Raw genomic sequence first — 27,663 nt, forward strand, 5'->3', positions numbered from 1 at the left:
GAGTCCATCAATAAAAGTGGATCTCCACAGAGATTGTGTATAGTAGATTAAATTATAAGGATTAAATTGAATATATTTTTCATGTTATGGAGCTATAACACAAAAAACCTTTCAAATGTCATTTCTATTTGCCCCTAAATAGAGCTCAGAGAACGTGCCCCAGTATTTACAGATGTTCCTCATTAGTCGCATCTTATGATAGCATGTAGTTGGGTATTACAGTGGTGAGATTGGTAGATAATCACGCAAACTAGCATGGTACGGCAGCACAGAGACAAACATGTATGCATTACACTAATAGATAAACCGTCGGTTGTATAATCGTAAAAATGTTTTTTTTTATTTGTTTACTCTGTTCAGACTTTTTACAGTAACCAGAGGACAGTTGTCTCTGAAGTTACTATGGTGACAACATGGCCTCTTTTCCGTCTATAGCCAAAAAAAGATTTATATTAGTAGGAGGTTAAAAGCCATCATTGCCAAAACCAAATACCAATTTCCTTTAGGTTCTAATTTGTGAAAACAACTATCTAAAGGAAGAAACTAGTATAGATGATATATCCAGAAAATCTCCGAGAAACCTTGGAGTCTTTGTCTTGTAGACTGTATAATGTATTCATGCGAGCCATTAAGTCCTATTATTTTTTGCATTTTACTTTTGAATATAAACCAATGTTATATTTATACAAAGGTCGTGTTTTCTTCAACAATTACGGATTTATATTATTGTTTTGTCATATCTAAGATAAGAAAATAACCCCCTTGAGTGCACCAGACACCCTTTTTCAATCAAACTGTTGTACTCGTTCTTTAGCATGTAATACAATAAGACGAAGAAAAAGTTTGAACAAAAACAATAATTATCATTTTCATTATCATATCACCAACTGACGGATTAATTATATAAAACATTTCTACATGATGGTTTAATGATTCCGTACAAACCCTGCCTTATATTCCTACGTAAGAACGACAAATCACGGCTTATATGATTGATGAATACATGTTCAGAGCTGGGTATACGTGGCAGTCACGAACCGAGTTAGCTGTGTATACAAAGGTAAGTTCGGTATAATATAGTTTATCATGATTTAAGAAATGATACATTACCTTTTTACCTGAACGTGTTGTTTTAACATTAGTCATTTGCAACAGCAAACATTTTAGAGCCGATTGACCGTAATCGAACTTCTATTTTTAGCGAATTTCCTAATGTTGATGTTACTTTGATGATTAGCCATCAAAGTATACTCAACCAAAAACATACGGCTAAACGATCATGAATGTTATCTGACTCTTTATTTAAACACGTTGAAAAGAATAGTATATATATTTGTAAGGTCTTTACCAATTGCTGATGGGATATAGGTTTGTCATTCTCTTTATTACAGGACTGCTTGTTAGATGCACCTATTTGTTCGTACGTCAAAAATGGTGACACGCAAACGAAAGACGAAGGGCAATACACAAAAAGAAAAGCCTTCAGAATATAATTCCACAAAAGATATATTTAAAGATCACTCTTATAGCAGACAACGAGATATATTTGGTTTCGAATTCCAAGAGTTGACATCATGGCTGTCATTTGTAAGATTACTTTACCGACCGACAGATCCGGCTGGTATAGGTGTATTACGAATAATGGCTGGTAAGTGAGATTTCACATGATACAATGTTTTAATGACTTTATATTTACATTCGATCGGTGTCTAGTTTGTATACTCTTGTGAACCTGTAGTAAGCTAGAATAAGACAAAAAAGGCAAATTATTCCATGTAGAATAGAAGTTATGACAAAAGACAATGGACGGCTATCTGTGGGTTTTACCTATAGTGACTTACCTGTGTGATGTTTGCAAAAGATACCTGTTGTCTTAAGTACAATTGTTGTGTTATATTCTTAAATACCTCTTGTGGTGGAAGAAAGGTTGTTAACTTTTCAAACAAATATCAATGTTTTTGAATGCCACCACTACAAGAAGGATAAAAATCCCTCTGTGATAGAGATCGAGTTACAATGGTCGTATCTTTGTATTACAAACCTTGTCCTATTTCTTTTTTTATTTTAATGACGAAATATATATATCTACACTGTATGTCTGTCGATATTGCTTAGGAAAAATAGCAACAATTGAGTTAATATGTCGTTTTCTTTATAACATTTTCTAAATCAAACCTGTCCCTTATTTCAAACATTCCTTTTCTCTCACTTCTTTCTTCCCTCCTCTTTGCTGTTTTGTCATCACGTGTTATCGTTTTTATGGTACAATTCATCATCGGGAGAGGGCTTAATAAGTTAAGGGATTTTGTACTCAATTCTACTGGTTATCAATATTATATGTTTGAGTGAGAAGATTTACAAATCCTTGAGAGAACCTTAAACAGGGCTTCCTTCTCATAATAGCGTCTATAAGCTGCACACTTTTTGACAATTAGGAATTTACCTTAAGAGTAATTTTGAGTAGTCCCTAATAACTTATTTAAAAAAAAAAACGAAAATGGTACAAACAAGCCAACATACATTGTTTATGATTTATTGTGCTATTTTTCTTGTTGTTTTGAATACCTGTAACAACTGTCGGCTATCCCAAAAAGAAATAAATAGGAAATGGATTTTGTGCTGATTGGTTTGAAATAAGAAATATGAATTATGGAAAACAATATCCTATTTCAAAATAATTATCAAACTTTTACAATTGTCACATAATTTGATATACATTGCAATTCAATAAAATATTCTGTTGCAGGATTTCTTCTGCTGCTACACACCATATTCGACGTTGGTATGTTAGAGGTGTTCCGCAGATGGGGTCGGAATAAATGTCACTTCCCTATTGTTTGGTTCCTGAAGCCATTGTCTGTGGAGTGGATGTACCTCCTCTACGTCATACTGGTGTTAGGTATTTATCAATGTCTGTGGAGTAGATGTACTTTCTCTACGTCATACTGGTGTTAGGTAATTATCATTGTCTGTGGAGTAGATGTACCTCCTCTACGTCATACTGGTGCTAGGTAATTATCATTGTCTGTGAAGAAGATGTACCTCATCTACGTCATACTGGTGCTAGGTAATTGTCATTGTCTGTGGAGCAGATGCCCCTCCTCTACGTCATACTGGTGCTAGGTAATTGTCATTGTCTGTGGAGCAGATGCCCCTCCTCTACGTCATACTGGTGCTAGGTAATTGTCATTGTCTGTGGAGTAGATGTACCTCCTCTACGTCATACTGGTGTTAGATAACTATCATTGTCTGTGGAGAAGATATACCTCCTCTACGTCATACTGGTGTTAGATAATTATCATTGTCTGTGGAGTAGATATACCTCCTCTACGTCATACTGGTGTTAGATAATTATCATTGTCTGTGGAGTAGATATACCTCCTCTACGTCATACTGGTGTTAGATAATTATCATTGTCTGTGGAGTAGATATACCTCCTCTACGTCATACTGGTGTTAGATAATTATCATTGTCTGTGGAGTAGATATACCTCCTCTACGTCATACTGGTGTTAGATAATTATCATTGTCTGTGGAGTAGATATACCTCCTCTACGTCATACTGGTGTTAGATAATTATCATTGTCTGTGGAGTAGATATACCTCCTCTACGTCATACTGGTGTTAGATAATTATCATTGTCTGTGGAGTAGATATACCTCCTCTACGTCATACTGGTGTTAGATAATTATCATTGTCTGTGGAGTAGATATACCTCCTCTACGTCATACTGGTGTTAGATAATTATCATTGTCTGTGGAGTAGATATACCTCCTCTACGTCATACTGGTGTTAGATAATTATCATTGTCTGTGGAGTAGATATACCTCCTCTACGTCATACTGGTGTTAGATAATTATCATTGTCTGTGGAGTAGATATACCTCCTCTACGTCATACTGGTGTTAGATAATTATCATTGTCTGTGGAGTAGATATACCTCCTCTACGTCATACTGGTGTTAGATAATTATCATTGTCTGTGGAGTAGATATACCTCCTCTACGTCATACTGGTGTTAGATAATTATCATTGTCTGTGGAGTAGATATACCTCCTCTACGTCATACTGGTGTTAGATAATTATCATTGTCTGTGGAGTAGATATACCTCCTCTACGTCATACTGGTGTTAGATAATTATCATTGTCTGTGGAGTAGATATACCTCCTCTACGTCATACTGGTGTTAGATAATTATCATTGTCTGTGGAGTAGATATACCTCCTCTACGTCATACTGGTGTTAGATAATTATCATTGTCTGTGGAGTAGATATACCTCCTCTACGTCATACTGGTGTTAGATAATTATCATTGTCTGTGGAGTAGATATACCTCCTCTACGTCATACTGGTGTTAGATAATTATCATTGTCTGTGGAGTAGATATACCTCCTCTACGTCATACTGGTGTTAGATAATTATCATTGTCTGTGGAGTAGATATACCTCCTCTACGTCATACTGGTGTTAGATAATTATCATTGTCTGTGGAGTAGATATACCTCCTCTACGTCATACTGGTGTTAGATAATTATCATTGTCTGTGGAGTAGATATACCTCCTCTACGTCATACTGGTGTTAGATAATTATCATTGTCTGTGGAGTAGATATACCTCCTCTACGTCATACTGGTGTTAGATAATTATCATTGTCTGTGGAGTAGATATACCTCCTCTACGTCATACTGGTGTTAGATAATTATCATTGTCTGTGGAGTAGATATACCTCCTCTACGTCATACTGGTGTTAGATAATTATCATTGTCTGTGGAGTAGATATACCTCCTCTACGTCATACTGGTGTTAGATAATTATCATTGTCTGTGGAGTAGATATACCTCCTCTACGTCATACTGGTGTTAGATAATTATCATTGTCTGTGGAGTAGATATACCTCCTCTACGTCATACTGGTGTTAGATAATTATCATTGTCTGTGGAGTAGATATACCTCCTCTACGTCATACTGGTGTTAGATAATTATCATTGTCTGTGGAGTAGATATACCTCCTCTACGTCATACTGGTGTTAGATAATTATCATTGTCTGTGGAGTAGATATACCTCCTCTACGTCATACTGGTGTTAGATAATTATCATTGTCTGTGGAGTAGATATACCTCCTCTACGTCATACTGGTGTTAGATAATTATCATTGTCTGTGGAGTAGATATACCTCCTCTACGTCATACTGGTGTTAGATAATTATCATTGTCTGTGGAGTAGATATACCTCCTCTACGTCATACTGGTGTTAGATAATTATCATTGTCTGTGGAGTAGATATACCTCCTCTACGTCATACTGGTGTTAGATAATTATCATTGTCTGTGGAGTAGATATACCTCCTCTACGTCATACTGGTGTTAGATAATTATCATTGTCTGTGGAGTAGATATACCTCCTCTACGTCATACTGGTGTTAGATAATTATCATTGTCTGTGGAGTAGATATACCTCCTCTACGTCATACTGGTGTTAGATAATTATCATTGTCTGTGGAGTAGATATACCTCCTCTACGTCATACTGGTGTTAGATAATTATCATTGTGTGGAATAGATATACCTCCTCTACGTCATACTGGTGTTAGATAATTATCATTGTCTGTGGAGTAGATATACTTCCTCTACGTCATACTGGTGTTAGGTCATTATCATTGTCTGTGGAGTAGATATACTTCCTCTACGTCATACTGGTGTTAGATAATTATCATTGTGTGGAATAGATATACCTCCTCTACGTCATACTGGTGCGAGGTAATTATCATTGTCTGTGGAGTAAGTGTACCTCCTCTACGTCATACTGCTGTTAGGTAATTATCATTGTCTATGGAGTAAGTGTACCTCCTCTACGTCATACTGGTGTTAAGTAATTATCATTGTCTATGGAGTAAGTGTACCTCCTCTACGTCATACTGGTGTTAAGTAATTATCATTGTCTATGGAGTAAGTGTACCTCCTCTACGTCATACTGGTGTTAAGTAATTATCATTGTCTATGGAGTAAGTGTACCTCCTCTACGTCATACTGGTGTTAAGTAATTATCATTGTCTATGGAGTAAGTGTACCTCCTCTACGTCATACTGGTGTTAAGTAATTATCATTGTCTATGGAGTAAGTGTACCTCCTCTACGTCATACTGGTGTTAAGTAATTATCATTGTCTATGGAGTAAGTGTACCTCCTCTACGTCATACTGGTGTTAAGTAATTATCATTGTCTATGGAGTAAGTGTACCTCCTCTACGTCATACTGGTGTTAAGTAATTATCATTGTCTATGGAGTAAGTGTACCTCCTCTACGTCATACTGGTGTTAAGTAATTATCATCGTCTATGGAGTAAGTGTACCTCCTCTACGTCATACTGGTGTTAAGTAATTATCATTGTCTATGAAGTAAGTGTACTTCCTCTACGTCATACTGGTGTTAAGTAATTATCATTGTCTATGAAGTAAGTGTACTTCCTCTACGTCATACTGGTGTTAAGTAATTATCATTGTCTATGAAGTAAGTGTACTTCCTCTACGTCATACTGGTGTTAAGTAATTATCATTGTCTATGAAGTAAGTGTACTTCCTCTGCATCATACTGGTGTTAAGTAATTATCATTGTCTATGAAGTAAGTGTACTTCCTCTACGTCATACTGGTGTTAAGTAATATCAAACGATTGAATATGTTTTTAGTTTGATGTTGCACTCAGTTAACATCAATGAATAATTATAAATATACAACAAAGCCAAACAAAACCATTGTCCGCTTCCTGAGCATGTTCAATAGAGATTCGGTACGTAGTAGGTAACCAGTTTTATCTTGTTTTTAAATATTTTTATTATTGTTTATTGATGAGAGGGATCTTGACCTTTTACAGTGCTTCTTTAGAATATAAACTGTATTTATTTTGCAACAATTATGATACAACTTACATTAATCACTCTAGTTGGCCCGGATGTTAGCGCGTGGGGAGGGCCCGGGGCGGTCTAAGTGTGGGAGGAAACCGGAGTACCCGGTGAAAACCCACATGGTCGGGCAGGTGACTCCAACCATTTCACGTACGATCGGGGAATCGTACCCCGGCCGCATTGGTGAAAGGCAAGTGGTCTATCAACTGCACCACCTGACCACCCTTCTTTGAAAATTGACTAAAATGTGTAGTTTGGACATAACATTTTGGGTAGGTAGGTCGACTGGAAACACAAAATCTATTTTGCTTGGCCTTATTTAAAGAGCCCCTGTTCGTGTGTAATATATAAACATGGACCTATACGGAATGTTTACATATTTAAAATATTTAAGATATTTAAAATTTGATATCTAAGCAAGATCATAAACAAATACAAGCCTACCGCCTACATGCATTTGAAACTTGCTTCAGCATGACGAAAGCTTTGATAAATTATTTTGAAAAAGAAATCAATACATTTCGAAACTTACATGGGAAAAACATGATAAGGATAAAGTAAACAAACCTAATCAATAACCGTCTATGTTTGAAATAACGGAGCAAGTCAAGGGTTCGACCCCTTGAGCCCGGTAATTACCTGACGCAGTAATAACCCTAAACACCTCAAGATGTTAAACGAATTTTTGTTCAAGTGAAAAAGGAAAGAAAATCACTGACCGCGTAAGCGCTTTAACTTCAATTGTAATATATGTTTATAATTTTCTGTGTATCATTTGAAGCGGCCATTGGAATCATGATCGGATGTCTTTACCGATGTTGCCTCATCATCTTCAATGTAATATTCTGGTACATATTCTCCCTCGATACCACAGCCAGTACCTGTCATTACTACTTGTTTGGCCTTGTGACGTTTCTACTTCTGATAACTGACGGTAACAGATATTGGTAAGTAATATATATGTTATAGTAAAACGTGTAAGCATTGCTGTAATAATAGTAAAATATTTATCATTCTACCATACACAATATTATGCCAACGAGTAAAAATGAAATATCATATGAAAAAGTTTTTACGCCCAAAATTTCAACCTAATTGAAATAATGCGTCACTCAGAATATGAAATTGTTTGGGAAATGAACACAGAGCGATACGGCTTGTGTTAAAATATTCCAACAATTCCTTTTCTTAGGTAAATGTTTTTCCAGAATTTAATTTTGCCTATCTCCTCCATAATATTAATTTTTGGTATATATCCTATATACATAAAAAGAAAAAAAAACTGATGACGGAACTACTTTTTACACTTCAGAATGCAAAATTACAACGCAGCTTTTTTTAGCGCAATTGTTTAGTTTACGTAAAAATTAAATAAATGTTTAAACTGTGCATTTACAACGTGTTTGTCTACTTTTTTAAAATTATATTATAAAAAATGTCCAAGATTTTGTTTTGGTATATACCGTATATACCAAAACAAAATCTTGGTCATTCCTTAAATAATATAAGCACAAATGCTTTCTTACATTTCTTGAATAAAAAGCATCGGTAGTGTTTATAACGAAAATGATATATAATACATATGACAAGGTGTATATTAGAGGACATTGATATGACGTAAATCGGGATACAGCTCATGGAATCACAATACGTCATTGTAACATGCTGTTCTAAGAATTTTAACACTTGTGTTAATAGTTGTCCTTTACGAAAGCCTGGGTGAAAACGATAAATTGTCTCATAAACATGTGTTAATTATAACCAGGTTGTTATAATGCATAAAACACCTGTGTGGTATTCTAACGAGTAGGTGGTCCTTACAGGTAGTTAACGCCGATATCAATCTAGATCATATCTACCAATGGTCACCGCCTTTCAACTTTCATGTAGTTGACATGAAGATAAACGTAACACGCTCACCAGAAATATCGCGCTTCAGCTGAAGTTAAACCTGCTGAATGAGAGGGCAAGAGTATATGCATATCGTTCGTGGAAGACATAGATACCTTGGTATTGCACTAGTATTTTAACCAGTTACAATCAATGTAAGTTAGATAAGTTGGGCCCTTGAAGCTGGATTTTAAAACAAAACAGTATTTACTAATGAAGCCGCGTATGATCTTACATTTTTTCCTCACTAACATCACTTTGATATTCTGTTCGCTTTACATGCATATTTTGTTTAGTTAAGCTGATTTTTTGAAAAGTATCCAAGATGTAATATAAGTAGTTTAGAGGAGGAAACCATTTATCTTGCCAACAAATTTCATGTGTACCTGTAAATATACATGACATATATTACACTTTCCAAGAGTTTAATTGATGTCTGTATTTCATCATAGCTCGATCGACTGTCTCCTTTGGCCAGAAATACGAAATCAAGAAATACCACTTTGGAACTATGCCATTCTGAGATTCCAGGTAGGCTTTTAAATATGGTATCGTTTTCTATGAGTTTTTGTTTTGCATTTATATATTAACACCTCATTTCATCCAGATAATGGCGGGTTGGTCGATTTGTTAACACTCCGGCCCTCCACGCAGGAGGTCGGAGTTCGATCCCCGACGTCGTTGTACGCATGGATATTCTGAGAAAGCGTTTTCCTCCTCCCCATATAACTCCAACAACCCTGGTGGAGTTTAAATTGGTCTTGGTAGGATGTTGTGATATCTGTGCTGTAGCTTTCAAGTGATGTGGCACTATACATGATGCCGTTGGAGGCACGGTCTCACTACAAACAGAACACATCACTACGCCATCACACACGCAGACATACACACATAGGGATACATTAGCCATGTGGAATATGACTAGTAGTGATAGCGCCTGAAAAGGCAGCTCAAAGTTGTATTGAGTAATGTACATGCTAATTGTCTTAATTGTTAATTGTATATATGTACTGTTAAGCGATTTAGAGTGTGACTTATGTTAGCTAGACGGGTCGCTGTATCAAATGTTGTATACTGTTATTATATTGTAAATCTTTCACAATAGTTCTATTAATAGTGGGTGTTATCAGCCTCAGACAATTTTTTTATTTCCTCAACAAGGTTTGACACGATGAGTTCGGCAACAAAGTCATTTTGGTTTATTCATTTATTGTTAAAGTAAGATCATATGGGACGTACCTGTATCTGTATTTAGTCTTTTTTGGTTAGATATATCTCCAGTGATGTTTACAAATAACCCTCTCATCTGAAACAGTGTAAACTCCTCAGTGTTTACAAATTACCCTTTCATCTGAGGAGAGTATTAAATATTCATTAATGTTAAACACAACGCCCTCTCATCTGAAACGAGCATCGTATCTCCAGTAATATTAACAAAACCCCTTCAAAGCTGAAAAGAGTGTCATATCTTCAGTGAGTTTACAAACCACCTTCTCATCTGAAAAGAGTATTACATATTCAGCGATGTTAACAAAACACCCACTCATCTGAAGATAGTATCATATCCTCAGTGATGTTTAAAAAATATCCTCTCATCTGAAAAGATTATAAAGTATTCAGTGATGTTAACAAAACGCCCTCACAGCTGAAAAGAGCATAAAATATTCAGTGATGTTACAAATTACCCTTTCATCTGAAAAAAATATAAACTCTTCAGCGATGTTACAAAACACCCTCACATCTGAAGAGAGTATAAAGTATTCAGTGATGTGAACAAACACCCTCTCATCTGAAGAGAGTATAAACTCTTCAGTGATGTGAACAAAACACCCTCTCATCTGAAGAGAGTTTAAACTCTTCAGTGATGTTACCAAAACGCCTTCACAGCCAAAAAGAGTAGCATATCTTCAGTGATGTTTACAAATTATAACAAATATCTCATCAGCAAAGAGTATAAACCCTACAGTGATGTTAACAAAACACCATCTTAGCTGAAAGGGTATCATACTCTTAGCTGAAAAGAGAATAATGTCTTCAGCAATGCTTTCAAAACGCCATGCCAGCTGAAAATGGTATGATATCTTCAGTTATGTTTACAACACGCTCTGTCAGGTTAAACGTGTATGATTAATTCAGTTATATTCAAAACACTCCCTCCCATTCAAAAAGAGAACAAAAAGAAAGTGTCAGGTTTACATCAGGACCAGCTTTGACATGTTTCTGTTTCAGATCTTTGTTATGTACTTTGTGGCCGGAATACAGAAGCTAAATCCCGAATGGTGGTATGGCTGGGGTTGTATACGCCTTGCTGAACATTGGGTTTTCGACATTTTTCGGTATGTTAAAGGAATCATCTGTTTTTATTCTCTTTTGATATTTACGTATTACTAATTTCTGATTACAACTGTTTGTCACTAAAGGAATCGGTTTGTCTTCTTTTCTTCTACTTCAATATCGTAACATTGCCCCAAACAGCTTCCCTGTGCCTCATTGATAAGAATCATATTCTTAAATAGAAGGAGGGATGTCTATTCTACTTTAGCAATATGATTTGGCTCACATTTTTAAAATACATATTCAATTAATATCCTGTAAGCATAATGTGTAGTTGCCTAGCATAATAAGCTTTAAACAATTTAGTTTTAATGAATAAATCCATAATGACAATCTGATCTCTTATATTTTTGTTGCGAGAAAATATTGAACTTTGACTTTTAACAAAAACAAGTACAATGCTTATGTATTTTTTGAGGGAATTCCAATAAGAATCTCCGTAAGGCTGGGAAAAAAACCAAGAAAATTGTCAATATAAAACAAAACAAAACAATTACAGTGTCCTGGGTGTATGCAATCAACAGCCCTGGCCAGGATATCAAATCACGACCTCCGATAGCGTTATTTTCAATTTAACCAATTAAGATGCCTGAAATAAGACCCTAATCAAGCTTCTAGAATAAAATTGCTTGAAACCATGTATTAATAACCAAAATATTAATAAACATGGGGGATGACTGAAACACAAAATCCATAGGGTAGATACATAAGATTCAAGATATTAGATAGAATAATTGTTATTAAACGTCGCATATTTAAAACAATAAAAATCAACACTATCATGCTATTCTTGCAACAAACATTGGATACAAATAAGTAATAATAAGGATAAACAATATGCAGGTAATGGCAATGCTAGTTAAAGAATGACAAGCAAATGCACAGAGGCAACTTAACAGGAAAAACAATTAAGGTACAAAAGCAAAGCAGAACACAGGTAAGCACAGATGGGTAGCATTTAAAGCAAGTTAAAGGGGGGTTTCTGAAATGCCCCCCCCCCCCCCTTAATTTTCTTTAGATGAGGTGTAGTCCTAAACCTTATCACAACAAGCAACCAAAATTCAAATGAGCACTTGGTTCGTTTTTCGTAGGAGCATGGAACTGAAATTATAAAAAAAATAGAAGACAAATGTTGCAAACTAATAATGCATTGAAGGATCATTTTGATGCAACCAAAACAAGGGATAATATGCTACAGTATACATGTAAAAGAAAATCTTGTTATGGTGAGTTATCAGATATTTACAGAAAAATCCCAGAACACCACAATTTGTCTGTGAAAATTAATTGATGCCTGGCACGTTTGTGCTCCCCTTCGAATTAAAATTGTTAAAACAAAGACAGCATTTCTTAGGTGAAAAGGACCCGTAAAACAGGTCCTTGATTGTTAAGAAAGGAACACTTCTAGTAGTTTTATCTTAAACATGATCTGTTTCAGATTCTCTTTTCCGCAGATACCTTATGTAGCACTTCGGACAAATAATAACGTCTTCATTTGAGCAATCTATGCCACGTTTAGTCGGTATATCCAAAAGCTATTTATATTATGGATATTTTTATATTTCGTGTACCTATTAATTTTCGAGATTTCGCGAAGATGGTGACCTTCACCAATACATTTGCTCTTCATTATAAGATGAAAAATAACGAATGAGTATGAAATATTCCCTAAAAGCAATGTAAAAGCGAACATGTATGATGGCCCATATCAGCCGTCAAATTACTATATCTACTCTAAAGACGTTGTACATCTCCTTTTTGACAAACTGTACATGTCAAATTAGTCTTAATAAATGTTGTACACACGCGTTTTGACAAACTGCACATGACAGTTAACTCTTTATTGATGTCGTACACACGCGTTTTGACAAAATGAACAGTTTGTCAAAACGCGTGTGTACAACATCAATAAAGAGTAAACTGTCATGTTCATTTTGTCAAAACGCGTGTGTACAACATCAATAAAGAGTAAACTGTCATGTACAGTTTGTCAAAATGCGTGTGTACAACAGCAATAGAGAGTAAACTGTCATGTACATTTTGTCAAAACGCGTGCGTACAACATCAATAAAGAGTAAACTGTCATGTACAGTTTGTCAAAACTCGTGCGTACAACAACAATAAAGAGTAAACTGTCAGTACATTTTGTCAAAACGCGTGTGTACAACAACAATAAAGAGTAAACTGTCATGTACATTTTGTCAAAACGTGTGTGTCCAACATCAATAAAGAGTAAACCGTCATTTACATTTTGTCAAAACGCGTGTGTACAACATCAATAAAGAGTAAACTGTCATGTCCAGTTTGAAAAAAACGCGTGTGTACAACATCAATAAAGAGTTAACTGTCATGTGCAGTTTGTCAAAACGCGTGTGTACAACATCAATAAAGAGTTAACTGTCATGTGCAGTTTGTCAAAACGCGTGTGTACAACATCAATAAAGAGTTAACTGTCATGTGCAGTTTGTCAAAACGCGTGTGTACAACATCAATAAAGAGTTAACTGTCATGTGCAGTTTGTCAAAACGCGTGTGTACAACATCAATAAAGAGTAAACTGTCATGTACATTTTGTCAAAACGTGTGTGTCCAACATCAATAAAGAGTAAACCGTCATTTACATTTTGTCAAAACGCGTGTGTACCACATCAATAAAGAGTAAACTGTCATGTACAGGTTGCAAAAAACGCGTGTGTACAACATCAATAAAGAGTTAACTGTCATGTGCAGTTTGTCAAAACACGTGCGTACAACATTTATAAAGACTAACTTAACATGTACAGTTTGTCAAAAAGGGGATGTACCAACGTCTTTAAAGTAGTTATAGTAATTTGACGGCTGATATGGGCCATCGTACACAGGGTACTTTGTTTTGCGAATGAATACTTTTCACCACCTTTTTGGACTGAGGTTTTGCATACATATTTGAAATAACACCACTTTTGCATATTATAAAAAATGTTGGTATACAAGTTCAATAAGAAGGAAAAATTCTGTTTTTTACGTTAAAATTTTCACAAAATGTTCAATTAAACTCACATTCTGGATGATAATTATATTATTAAAACACTTCATAAAAGAAAATGTTCTTTCCAAGGTAATACGATGCAAAAAATACGATTTTTTTAAGAAAACTATTTTCAGGCTAATTTTCCATTTTTCGACCCCATGCTGTCATGAGGTTAATTAATCATCTAAGTAATTAGAAGAGTTATTCAAAGTAATAACTCCAGATGTATAAGAGATTGAAAAAAGGTTAAAACAGTAGCAAAAATCTCGTAGCACTTTTGAAACGAAAGTTATGAGGGGGCAGGTCCTATGTAATTTTAACATAGCTGGAAATAATCCCTTTATAAACTGGATGTAAATAATAACGACAAGTATAACTAACTAGTATAAATCAAGGGTTAAAGTGCTATGACAGTGTACTATACAAACATTCTAATATTGCAAAGTCAACAGGGTATACACAAATAGGGTATGCTTTAAAATAGGAACAATGATATACATTTCAAGGAAATTGTAGGAGAGCTAAAAAAACGTTTTTATTAAAATATGCTGCGTGACATTTCTAGTTCAAGATTATATACATGTACAATCAGGTAGCAAGTAAAATCATACCTGACATACATTATAGTAAAAATTATAATATGGTTTCAGTATAACGGAAACAAAATTATGTTATGTGTAAAAAAATGCTTTCCCTTACAGTTCTAGATTATAGATAGGTATTAATGAATAGCTTGAATTTGTACAGGCCGATCAAGCATGTGTAATGTTTACTTCTTGTTATCACTCTAGCGATTGAATTTATTGAAAGGCTCTTAAATTAAATTTTAACGCTCATGAGAAAAACATGCACGCGTTTGTTTTTTGGTTTCACAAGTTTAAGGTCTATGTTACTGTATATAGACACACATTTTCTGTACTCGTTGTAGTATTTGTATTTTTGTTTGTATTTTGAACGGATATTTGTCCATCACATGTCTTCTTTCAACATGTTGTATTTCAAAAGCCATTTTTTGTATTAATGCGAGGGATTTGGACCTTTGCGACAATTGTAAATACAGTATATTTTCCATGCAAACCAGTCATAATGGCACCATAGTTATATGTTAAATATCAACAACTTTAGTTAAAATATCCTTAATATCACAGTGAATTAATTAAGGCGGGACAACAATATACATTTTACATTACTGTACAAATCTTGAAACGGGAAATCCGAAAAGATATACAGTACATATATGCACAATTATGTAAGCATTAAATTCCCTTCTTTGGAAGGTTATTGTCCTATAATTCTAACAGGATTGCAGATAAACTGAATAACGTGCATTAGCGCGTTATGATTAATTTGTCTGCACCAATGGGCATTATGTGAGAATTATGATCTGATATCTTTCTTTTTTGTTTGGTAAGGTTATATAGTGGCAATGCAAAGCAAATGGAAATCCATATTAATGGATAATCCTTAGTTTTGATAGGCCAGCTATTCGATATGAATAGATTGAGGATCTGTATCAGAAAACGAATATTGTTGTTAATGGCTAACCCTATTTTGTCTAGTATACATTCTTGTACAGATGTATATTAGAACAAAATACTGTTCTCTTTTATTTCCAGTCACCCTCCGTATTTTTTAATCAAAACAAATAGACTAAATTCAAAAAGAGAGTGAATGGCATGTGTTGAATGAGAGCCTTATTGTGTGATAAAATTCTCATGCAAAACGTAACGTCTTCTTTTGTTAAATATCCCTTATTTTAAATAATTCACTTGCATTTTGTCAAGTTTGACCATTTTTCTTTATATATTTAGGTATGGTGACATCGGTATTTACATTCTGATACACAAACTAAAATAAGGAATGTTATAATGATATATAATGGAAGTGTCAAAGAAATATACATGTAATTCTTTTTCAATTAAGTCCATTTTTTAAATTATAAAATACATAATTATGATATATGATATTTTTTGATGAACTGAAAGTCATATGAATCGTTTGCAATATTCTTTTTGTTTATTTCACAAATGATATCTGTGCTAAGAAGCCATTTAAGTACAACAGGAAAATAAATATATTGACGAAATATTTACAATTAAAAGTAAAACCATTTATTTTTTTATTTCAGACTCTTTCTGACAAACGATCAGATCAACTTGTATGTTGTACACCGACTTGGATGCATCATAGAACTCTTGATTGGCTTTTTACTTTTCTTCGATAAAAGTAGAAAAAGTGCACTTTTTCTTATTTATCTCTTCCATGGAATGCTGGTGGTGCTATATCAAACAATACCTATCGGTTAGTAAAGGAAGTTCACATATTTTCATTTGGGTGCAATAGTTTGCGCTTAAAATATGGAAAACAAAACAACGTACACTTCTAATGTAATGTTTGGTTCTTTATTAACAAAATAATGCCGGGGTGTCAAAAACAACCTCTGGAACACCGAATCAATTATGACATGTAAACAATGTAGGCAGGGGATGTAGGGATGTTACTATCAAGAAAGTAAAATGTCGAAATCGAAAAATCAAAATCGTCCCTTGTAAAGCGTATACATAGATCGTTCATGTTTTTATGTTGTAAGTTAAGATCGAAGAAAGCAGTTGAAGAATAAAAAGATGTTAGTCCTAGAAGTTATATACGATCCATGTCAACCTGATTCTCTCCACGTATCTCAATTATTCTCACAGATTCGACTTAAGTATATTATATGTTGGCCTTTTGACATATATGTTTTTAAATAACTCATAATCTTTTTATGTTGTCGCCTATCGAGTTTCGTGAAAAGGAAACTGTTCATAAGAAGGCGTTTCGTCAGTTTGATACGAGGTATACTAGTGTAAATGGTCGAAGAGGCTTGACAGATAAAGCACCTTTTAAAAAAGGATGTTCAAGATTGTGATCAAAAAATCTTTTGAATTTAAAAAATCTGCATTCCATTTACATTCTTCTTCTTTACTTTACATTGTCACAATATTGCCTATCCTCAAAATAACATACGCGTTCATAAGGTCGCAAGCATAACGATTTGTACGTCCTAAAATACTCGTTTCTTTTCAATTAATCAACCGATTTCCAGTATAAGACAATCTTGCCAACTGGAACAGTGCCTTTTTATTACTTGTATATAGCCAGGTGACATAGGGATATTACACATTTCACTGTTTTAAATATATTATTTCTATATTTAATGAAACTTTATACTTTATTTTTAGCACTTTTTTCGGGTATATCCATGGCTTGGGTTACGATATTTTGCCATCCAAACTGGCCCCGGGACATTACAAAGACGATGTTTTTATCTAATGAGCCACTTCGTCATTGTCTCTGCACCAATGACGTCATCAAACCGGAATCGGAAGAGACACGTGTAAGCGATAACACGATTACTTTAAGACATTGATATCAAAGTATATAAATTATCATCCCAGTCCTCATTTAACTTTCTCATGGGTTAGTGTTTCTGACATCCATACGTTTACTTTGCTATTTTAATTTGCGAAATTGATTTCCTGCTCGAACTATCAACTGTTGTATCGGATATCAACTGTGTGTTTGTAAGATTAAACTAAAAATAAGATTGCGAAGAAATGGAGCCTTATTAGCATTTTTGTGTTTTCTTTTCTATTTTTCATTTACGCACATATAAGCATTTCCAATTGTTTATCTTCGTGTGGCCTTATTGTTTCCTCTATATCGTAGTCAGAAAAAATCGAGTTTCAACCAAAATTTAAAAAAAATAAAAAAAAATATGGGGTTTTTGATAACAAGATACGTCTAAACCAAGATAATCTTAAAATTTACTCGATGCCCTTTGAGGTACATATATGTATTTTCTATGCTCTGCATCCTTCCATTGTAATGTATTGCGAAGGCAAATGCTGTTATGAGACTACAACAACATTTGCTATTGTAACGTCAACAATCTCTATTGTGACGTCATCAGTTCCATTGTTGTCAACACTTTGCTGTTCATAACTGGTCGAAATAACTACATAAAGCATATCGTATCTATCAAAATGTAAATATAAATAATGAATATTTAAGCTAATATTTTTATAGTCGTAAAACACATTTCTATTGCTGACAAACTTACATAAAGCCCTACCGGATTTATTAAGTTTGTCATCAATAGCAATGTGTGTTATTTAAGGAATGATTTTTATTTTTTCAACATTTATTAGGTCATAACAACAATGGGTTTATGGACATATTGAATGAATCGCGTTAGCGATTCATGTAAAATATGTCCAAAAACCCATTGTTGTTATGACCTCATAAATGTTGAAAAAATAAATATCATTCCTTATATTTACATTGACGAATCCTTTCAGTGGATCGATATAACAACGAATAAAACAAATAAACAGGGTTTGTTCCTGCTTATACACGGGTGCAACGCAGTGGCGAGAACAGTGTTTTTTCGCGGGGAAATGTGACACTATCGTGAGAGATCTTAGCAACCGTCAACAACAATAACACAACAAAATGTAGTTCCATATTCAATGTTTATTTGTAGCACAGGACACGTGAATACGTGGATATTTCACAAAGCACAGTTCAATAATATTTTAAGATGTAAGAATTAAGCATCTAGGTCGGTCGTTCCGAGTGAGTAGTTTTTGTAGTGTATTACTACGCAGTGTGATCAGGTTACTATCAGTTCCCACGTGCTGAGATTCTATGAACACCTGTGTTATGCATTTATGAATGTAATTTTTGTCAATGGGTCTAAGCATACAGAATGTAAATATANATCAAAATCGTCCCTTGTAAAGCGTATACATAGATCGTTCATGTTTTTATGTTGTAAGTTAAGATCGAAGAAAGCAGTTGAAGAATAAAAAGATGTTAGTCCTAGAAATTATATACGATCCATGTCAACCTGATTCTCTCCCAGTATCTCAATTATTCTCACAGATTCGACTTAAGTATATTATATGTTGGCCTTTTGACATATATGTTTTTAAATAACTCATAATCTTTTTATGTTGTCGCCTATCGAGTTTCGTGAAAAGGAAACTGTTCATAAGAAGGCGTTTCGTCAGTTTGATACGAGGTATACTAGTGTAAATGGTCGAAGAGGCTTGACAGATAAAGCACCTTTTAAAAAAGGATGTTCAAGATTGTGATCAAAAAATCTTTTGAATTTAAAAAATCTGCATTCCATTTACATTCTTCTTCTTTACTTTACATTGTCACAATATTGCCTATCCTCAAAATAACATACGCGTTCATAAGGTCGCAAGCATAACGATTTGTACGTCCTAAAATACTCGTTTCTTTTCAATTAATCAACCGATTTCCAGTATAAGACAATCTTGCCAACTGGAACAGTGCCTTTTTATTACTTGTATATAGCCAGGTGACATAGGGATATTACACATTTCACTGTTTTAAATATATTATTTCTATATTTAATGAAACTTTATACTTTATTTTTAGCACTTTTTTCGGGTATATCCATGGCTTGGGTTACGATATTTTGCCATCCAAACTGGCCCCGGGACATTACAAAGACGATGTTTTTATCTAATGAGCCACTTCGTCATTGTCTCTGCACCAATGACGTCATCAAACCGGAATCGGAAGAGACACGTGTAAGCGATAACACGATTACTTTAAGACATTGATATCAAAGTATATAAATTATCATCCCAGTCCTCATTTAACTTTCTCATGGGTTAGTGTTTCTGACATCCATACGTTTACTTTGCTATTTTAATTTGCGAAATTGATTTCCTGCTCGAACTATCAACTGTTGTATCGGATATCAACTGTGTATTTGTAAGATTAAACTAAAAATAAGATTGCGAAGAAATGGAGCCTTATTAGCATTTTTGTGTTTTCTTTTCTATTTTTCATTTACGCACATATAAGCATTTCCAATTGTTTATCTTCGTGTGGCCTTATTGTTTCCTCTATATCGTAGTCAGAAAAAATCGAGTTTCAACCAAAATTTAAAAAAATAAAAAAAAATATGGGGTTTTTGATAACAAGATACGTCTAAACCAAGATAATCTTAAAATTTGCTCGATGCCCTTTGAGGTACATATATGTATTTTCTATGCTCTGCATCCTTCCATTGTAATGTATTGCGAAGGCAAATGCTGTTATGAGACTACAACAACATTTGCTATTGTAACGTCAACAATCTCTATTGTGACGTCATCAGTTCCATTGTTGTCAACACTTTGCTGTTCATAACTGGTCGAAATAACTACATAAAGCATATCGTATCTATCAAAATGTAAATATAAATAATGAATATTTAAGCTAATATTTTTATAGTCGTAAAACACATTTCTATTGCTGACAAACTTACATAAAGCCCTACCGGATTTATTAAGTTTGTCATCAATAGCAATGTGTGTTATAAGACCATAACAACATTTGCTAAAACATTCATTGCTTAAAAAGATCTCATGTTGATTTAATTCAGGCCGGAGCGGACTTCGTTAGCTTATTTCCAACCTTTTACAATACAAGCAAAGTGTCAATAACGGTATTTCATCTATTTTCAGGACAAGACTAAGACCCTCGACTTGTCAAAATCCAACCTGTCTTCAATACCAAAACAGGGATCTTTGCGGAAGAAAGATTTAAGACCAAGTCGTTATCAAATGGCAGTTTTAGTCTTTCTGGTGTTATATGTCTCTGAACAAATTTTTCTTCCATTTTCATATGGAGTTTTCAAGGTGAGGTTTAATACCGACATAAGAACTGGTGCTTTGTATTTATAACATATTTGGCACTGTGGCAATTCGTCCGCAGAAAATATTTGCAATTTATGACGTCAATTAAATACATTATATAACAGAGTATTTAAAATAGTAGCAAGCTGTCATGTAATGTTAATGGAAATACATTTTCAACGATAGGTTGACGTTGATAAGAAGATTACTAGATATATTCTATTTCAAAATTTCAAAAAGGCATGAGGCTTACCGAGTGTCGTTTGAAATATTAAAATTAATAATGAGAGTTAGATACACTTGATTACCACCTTTCACGTGTTTTTCCCTATAAACCCATTAAACGTCTTCTCTCGTCGTTATATTTAATAAGACCTAAAATGTTCCTTTCCTTTCGCCTCTCCTTCGACGTCGCCGATCTACATTTGACGTCACGTCAATGGGGTGTTTTTTTTTCCACAAGAATTATTAATACTTTTGCTTATAATAAGTATATAGGCTGAATAAAGTTATCAATATAGAAATCTTAGCTGAAAGATTTTACATTGTTGATTTCTTGCATTTTTAATGTGTTCAAACATGACGTTATCATTTCAAACTACATTAACATATTGCTCATACCTGACGCTAACATAACATACTACATTTACTTATTGTTCATACATAATTATCATTTCAAACAACATTTGCATATTGCTCATACATGACACTATTATCACTACCTACAATTTTAGTATTGCTCATACAATGACGCTATCATCACCGACTACATTTACATATTGCTCATATATGACGCTATCATCAAAAACTGCATTTACATATTGCTCATACATGACGCTATCATCAAAAACTGCATTTACATATTGCTCATACATGACGCTATCATCAAAAACTGCATTTACATATTGCTCATACATGACGCTATCATCAAAAACTGCATTTACATATTGCTCATACATGACGCTATCATCAAAAACTGCATTTACATATTGCTCATACATGACGCTATCATCAAAAACTGCATTTACATATTGCTCATACATGACGCTATCATCAAAAACTGCATTTACATATTGATCATACATGACGCTATTATCATAAGATACAATTATATGTTGTTTATACATGACGTTGATATCACAAAATGTACTTCCATATTTTCTTCGTTTTATGAACGCTTCATATTATATATATCTTTAAATTTTGTGCGGATCAAATTATAAGCACCGCGTCGATGTTCCTTCAACATTTTACTACGAATCGTTATGTCAAAATTTCATGTACACGTTAATTTGAAATAATTGATAGATTAGTGATATTTTTCGAATTTACCCTTAATGCTTCTATTATAATTTGCCGGCGCGAACACCAGCAAAAAAAAATCATTTCGTTTGGACTTAAAGCTATGTCGTTACAGTAAGGCACGCTTTGTCTCATGAAAGTGAAAACTAACACCATAAATTCCTGTATAATTGAACATGAACAGAATAAGTGATTCAACCTTTCTAAATCATCATTCCAAAAGCGACATTTTGTCTTTAGTTGCATAAATAATGTTTGGCACTGTTTGCCTTTCCAGTAAAGTTTTTTTATATTGTTTGTGATTGGTGTGTCATACAGGGTTTTCCATTTTAATTACTTCTCTTATCGCTATATATCTTAATAAATAGTCTGCAAATACTATCCTTATCTTCATTGAAGCCTTGCTGTACTCCTAAGGTTTTTACTGCTCCCCTTGTCCAAGATATTTGCCTAAGTACTTGTGCTATATTTTCCACTTTTATATATTATCTTTTTGTCTTTTCATAATTAATTTTTGAACCTGACGTTTTTTGTGTCGCCTACAACGCTAGGTGACATAGAGGTATTTCTTTGTCGGCGTTGTCGTCGGTTGCGTTATCCGAAACAAGGTTTCGATAACTTGCGTTCCCTTGGATTGATTGAACTCAAACTTCATACAGTGCTTTCTTACTAAAAGTGCTTGCTTGGGATCGCTTTTCAGGTCCAAAGGTCAAAGGCCAAGGTAAACATAAATATAGATAGAAAATCTGTTTCCGTGCGATAACTTGAGTTGCTTTAAGTCGATCGAGCACAGACTTCATATAGTGCTTTCTTATTAATAAAGCTTACTTTGGATTGCTTTTCAAGTCCGAAGGTCAAAGGTTACGGTCACCATTACTATGAATAGAAAATATGTTTTCCGTGAGATAACTTCAGTACCTTAGGGTTGATTGAACTCAATCTTCATACGGTGCTTTCTTACTAAAAGAGCTTGCTTGGGATTGGTTTTCATGTCCGAAGATCAACGGTCAACGTTACTATATATAGAAAAAATCTATCTCTATGCAATAACTAGAGTTTCCTTGGGTTGATCGAGCTCATACTTCATACAGTGCCTTCCTACCAATAGTACTTGCTTGGGATCGCTTTTCAGGTCCGAAGGTCAAAGGTCAATGTCGCCGTTACTATAAATAGAAAAAACTGTTTCCTTGCGATAAGTCCAGTTTCTTTAGGTTAATCGAGCTCAGACTTCCTACAGTGCTTCTTTAGGTCCCGTCTTTATAAACTCATTAGAGTTGCCTGCGCAGGCGATACATTCACTCCTGAGGAATTTTTGTTTTATCAATTTTGATTCTTTTATATCCCTCCCTGGAATATATAGCTTTTCAGCTTGTGTATTAGGCTCTGCTTGTATTATGTACATTAATGGCGCTGCTGGACATCCCTGTCTTGCAGATCTACTTACATTGAAGAATTTATACCTATAACCATTAAAAATTATACACGTTTTTCCTTGAACATTAACATTTTAATCCATTTTCTAAATGTGTAAACAAAATTAAAGCGACTTATACATGCATCTACCCAGCTCCATTCGACCCTATCAACAGCTTCTTATAGGTCTAAAACAATCCAGATTAAATCCCTATATTTCTAAAACTTCTAACATGCAATATTAAAAGAAAAATGATAAACAGTAGATCTTTTGTTTTCATGGCGAGTTCAGTTTAGGCAATGGGAGATAACTCCAACGACAATTTAAATGCTTACTGAAAAATAGGGATTTGGAAAATTTTAAAAGTAGTCCCATGGGGGGAAAAAAAGCCGTTAACAGCTGTTGTTTGGGTCAAATGTACTAATATTGACCAATCACAGAACCTGTAACAAAGTGCAAAATCAAATTTGGAATTTTATAATAGTTCCCCTTTTTGAGTTGCACCAAGTTCTTACTCTTGAATTATTTCATGTAATGCACAAGTTAATTCCTGTCTTATAATATATTAACATATTTTATAAAATTCTGAAAAATTGTCATCCTCGCCAGGATATAATAAATGTTGACCGTAAATACGGCGGTTTTATTCTCTTTTCTGGCATGATTGATTCCGACATTTTTTTGTTGTTCAGTTACTTTGGAATGTATAATATAAAGTAGTTCATTTTCTATACCCTCATCCCATGCCTCTGTCGTGAATAGAGTTGAATACATTCTTAATTGTTCTGAGAGACGTCACGTAAATGTTGATGCTTTATTATGACGTCACGTGGTCAAAATACCTGCTCACTTTTTCACTCATAGCAAATGCAATTACTTACTACACAGAACGTACATTTTGATTGCGGATGATACTTCTATCCAACCAAAAGTTCCTCGTGGTTCTAAGCACGAAACTTCAATATTAAGTCTAAATATACGTTTATGTTGCATAGTATTAGAGGGGCATATAGTGTTCCGTCTAAACGGTTGTCATTTTGATATTCGTTTGAGGTTATTCAGGTCTGCATTTCTGCATCTTGTATGAATATGGGTTTGGTGATGGATAATGAATAGTAAATCGTGTCGAGTTTCAAAGTATCTGGACTCCTTGCTGATTACAAATAATAGTTTACAGGGGCATTACTGAGTATCTGATGGGATTATTTCATACATGGACGTTGTGGGTAGATAAACTGTTTTACCGGGGCTGAAGTCAATGCTGCGTTATTATTTTGCAGGGTCTAGACTCGGAGATCGGAGGAGTTTACTCTATTAGGTGGGCCATGATGATATGGTGGATAGATAGCACAGATCATATCTTTATAACGGACAAAGGACAATACAATCCCATCTCGCGTCAGGTGAGGTCGACCCCTACCCCTCACTCTTTGGACATCGTCAGTCAATCTAGCTTATTCCCACGTCTGTGGTTAATTGCAAATACTAGTCAGACTACCTTTATATATTTATTGGCTTTTTATGTCATAGTCGTCATGTAAGTAGATCTTAATACTTCCAGACTGATAATCAAAACTTTATTCAAATTTTATGAAGCCACATAGAGATCCCACTTGAATTATTGTTATCTTAATCTTCAGACCTGTTGTCTCGATTGGAGATTTGACATCTTGCATATCAACCCCAAGGCCAGGTGAGCTAACACATCAAAAACCTTTTCAAATATTAAATATTCGATTTATTGTAGATCGGTTACAAACGTGCTTCTTGGTTATATTTGTCTAACCCAGTGCATTTAAAACAATTCAACGACTGTATCGCGAAAGAAGTAAGCTTGGACGAACGTTTTGGAATTACACATATTGCTTGGCTAACGATCAACTCCAGATTTCCACAGAGGTAGGAAACAATAAATCAGTTGCTTTCTTTACCATTACTGTTCAAATGACTTGTTTGCAAAAGGAATTAAACCTCAACATCAAATTAACAAACCAGCAAAATTGTGTTTGAATCATTATAAACGACCAATTACGAAATAGTTCATCTGATCACAGAGTTTGTTTTTGGTAATTGCAGAGATCGGCTAAAAAACAGGTTTTGGAGTTTTCTTCCTGTATCTTAATTTAAAAAACAATAGACAATACTAAAATGCAATTTTGTGTTAACCTGTTCGAAGTTCCAAAGTTAAATTTTGATAAAGATAAATTAACTTAACGGAAGTGAAGAGATTGTTGACAATTTTTGTTAGAATACAAGTGATAATTGATGTAATGATATCACCTCGGGAAAAGAAAGACTAATAAAACAAAAACAAATTATTTTATTTGCGAAGAGTACTGTCAAGGTACATATTTTGAAGGTGTGCCAATTCATCAATGCGTTAATTTGTTAAATGCGATAATGCGCTAACACATGAGGGCACTTAAACACATACGTTTACAATAAGTCATGGATGATCTGATTTTAACTTCAATCAGAAAAGACAATACTTTAAAAAGTAGCGTTTACTATTTGCAACTGCATCAATAGAAACTTAAAATGTATATAACTAGATATTACTGTAGCTTTTCTAACTTCATGAAACCGGAGACTACAAGAAATTGTTATGCTCTTCAAACTTGAAAAACATTATTACCGGAACCGCAAGAGTTACCGGAAATACTAGTACATTTATTGAACTTGATTTAGTGAGTGATAATGTGTCTGCATAACTTTTGTTTTCGTTTTCAATGGATTGTAATAATGTATGAGCAAAAAAGTCATTCCCTATCTTGAGAGTATAACTAAGAATGTCTGACCCTTAGGGTTATTAACCCGAGACTGCGATGTTAACGCATCACTATTGCTTCGAGGGAGAAAACGATTATTTTTTAGGTTATTCAAATTGCGTGTGCTCCTATGTGTTTTTGTTTTGTCTTTTGTTTGCAAATAAAATATATTTAAATACAAAAACGAATAGGTCTGAACATTAATTCACACCACGTACGCGTACACCAAAACAAAATTGTTTTTACATATTGAGTTACACGTACACTTATAAAAACCCTTGCATTGTTTTATAAGATTTTTGTTTTGCAACAGGTGGTATCATCCTGAGGACATCACTAAAGTGAAATGGAGTTTGTTTTCCAACCCTACCTTTTCCCTTCCCATTATGGAAGACTATTGGGAGATGAGGGAGCTTAAGAAAGAGCGAAAGAAATATAACTCAGAATTTACAGATTTGTTATTCATGTCCGATTTCCCAGGTAACTGTAAAACGTCGTTTCTGAGATACAAAATTCCGGAATAAAAGCCAAGTGATTTGGCGGTCACGTGGTATATAAAGGGGTGATGTAAACTTCCGGTGTAAAAGTAAATCAGTTTGAATCACAAAAGCTGAAATTTCACAATCTTCAAGAAAAGGGATAATTGCTAACTAGTAACCTGTTGTAACTATATAAAGTTTTTCATAGTCAAGAGGCAAATCAATATTGTACCAAAATTTTCTTAGGGTAAATCGACAAATCCAACCCACGATGTTCCAACGGCCGAAATAGAATCCATTCACGTCGGAATGCGTTTGTACATATTACACAAATTCTAATGGCTTTAAACAATGTGCTTCCTCAGATAATAGTCTCCCAGTGATTGGTTACATATCATTATTCTGGGCAGCAGACTAGGCTGATTTCTCCGAAGAATTTTCTCGAAGCCAATGCTAGTTTGTAATCAGTGTTTTGATTGGTCAAATCACCAAAAGTGATGTTGTTTTACTAGTGAAAAATACCCCTTTTTTAAGATGAATAATGTTCAATGTTTCACTGGTAAAAATGTAGTAAAACCCGATTATGTAGAGTATATACACGTTTGATTTACATGTATTTCTGTATTTGAACGATTATTCATTAATCGCGTTTACATTTACTGCGCATGTTAGAAAAAGTGTTTATCATCCAAGAAAACCATTTTGTTGATTGAAGCTAAAGCTGATGTATTTGCATTTTCAGGCTATTCATTCAATTTAGAAATATCCAACAAGGCAGATAATACCACAATTGAGGTACTGAAGGGAAGGGTAATTGCGACTGACCTGTCCACTGGACAGAATATGACGGTTGAAGCTGGACAAACCAGAGTT

The 27,663-nt window shown here is 34.2% G+C and overlaps 1 protein-coding gene across 1 annotated transcript; it reads left to right on the forward strand.

Moving 5' to 3' along the window:
• Positions 1-1,641: 1,641 nt before the first annotated feature.
• On the forward strand, positions 1,642-27,663 carry LOC110441576 (vitamin K-dependent gamma-carboxylase-like; the record flags this gene model as incomplete). Its single annotated transcript, XM_021484762.1, has 10 exons — positions 1,642-1,648; positions 2,747-2,899; positions 7,675-7,840; positions 9,236-9,314; positions 11,013-11,119; positions 16,255-16,402; positions 24,824-24,946; positions 25,291-25,442; positions 26,625-26,791; positions 27,533-27,663. Coding segments are annotated over exons 1-10 (1,233 nt in total), but the record flags the coding sequence as incomplete, so codon positions are not given.

This window comes from Mizuhopecten yessoensis, unplaced genomic scaffold, assembly GCF_002113885.1.
Source record: "Mizuhopecten yessoensis strain PY_sf001 unplaced genomic scaffold, ASM211388v2 scaffold716039, whole genome shotgun sequence".
Classification (NCBI taxonomy): Eukaryota; Metazoa; Mollusca; class Bivalvia; order Pectinida; family Pectinidae; genus Mizuhopecten; species Mizuhopecten yessoensis.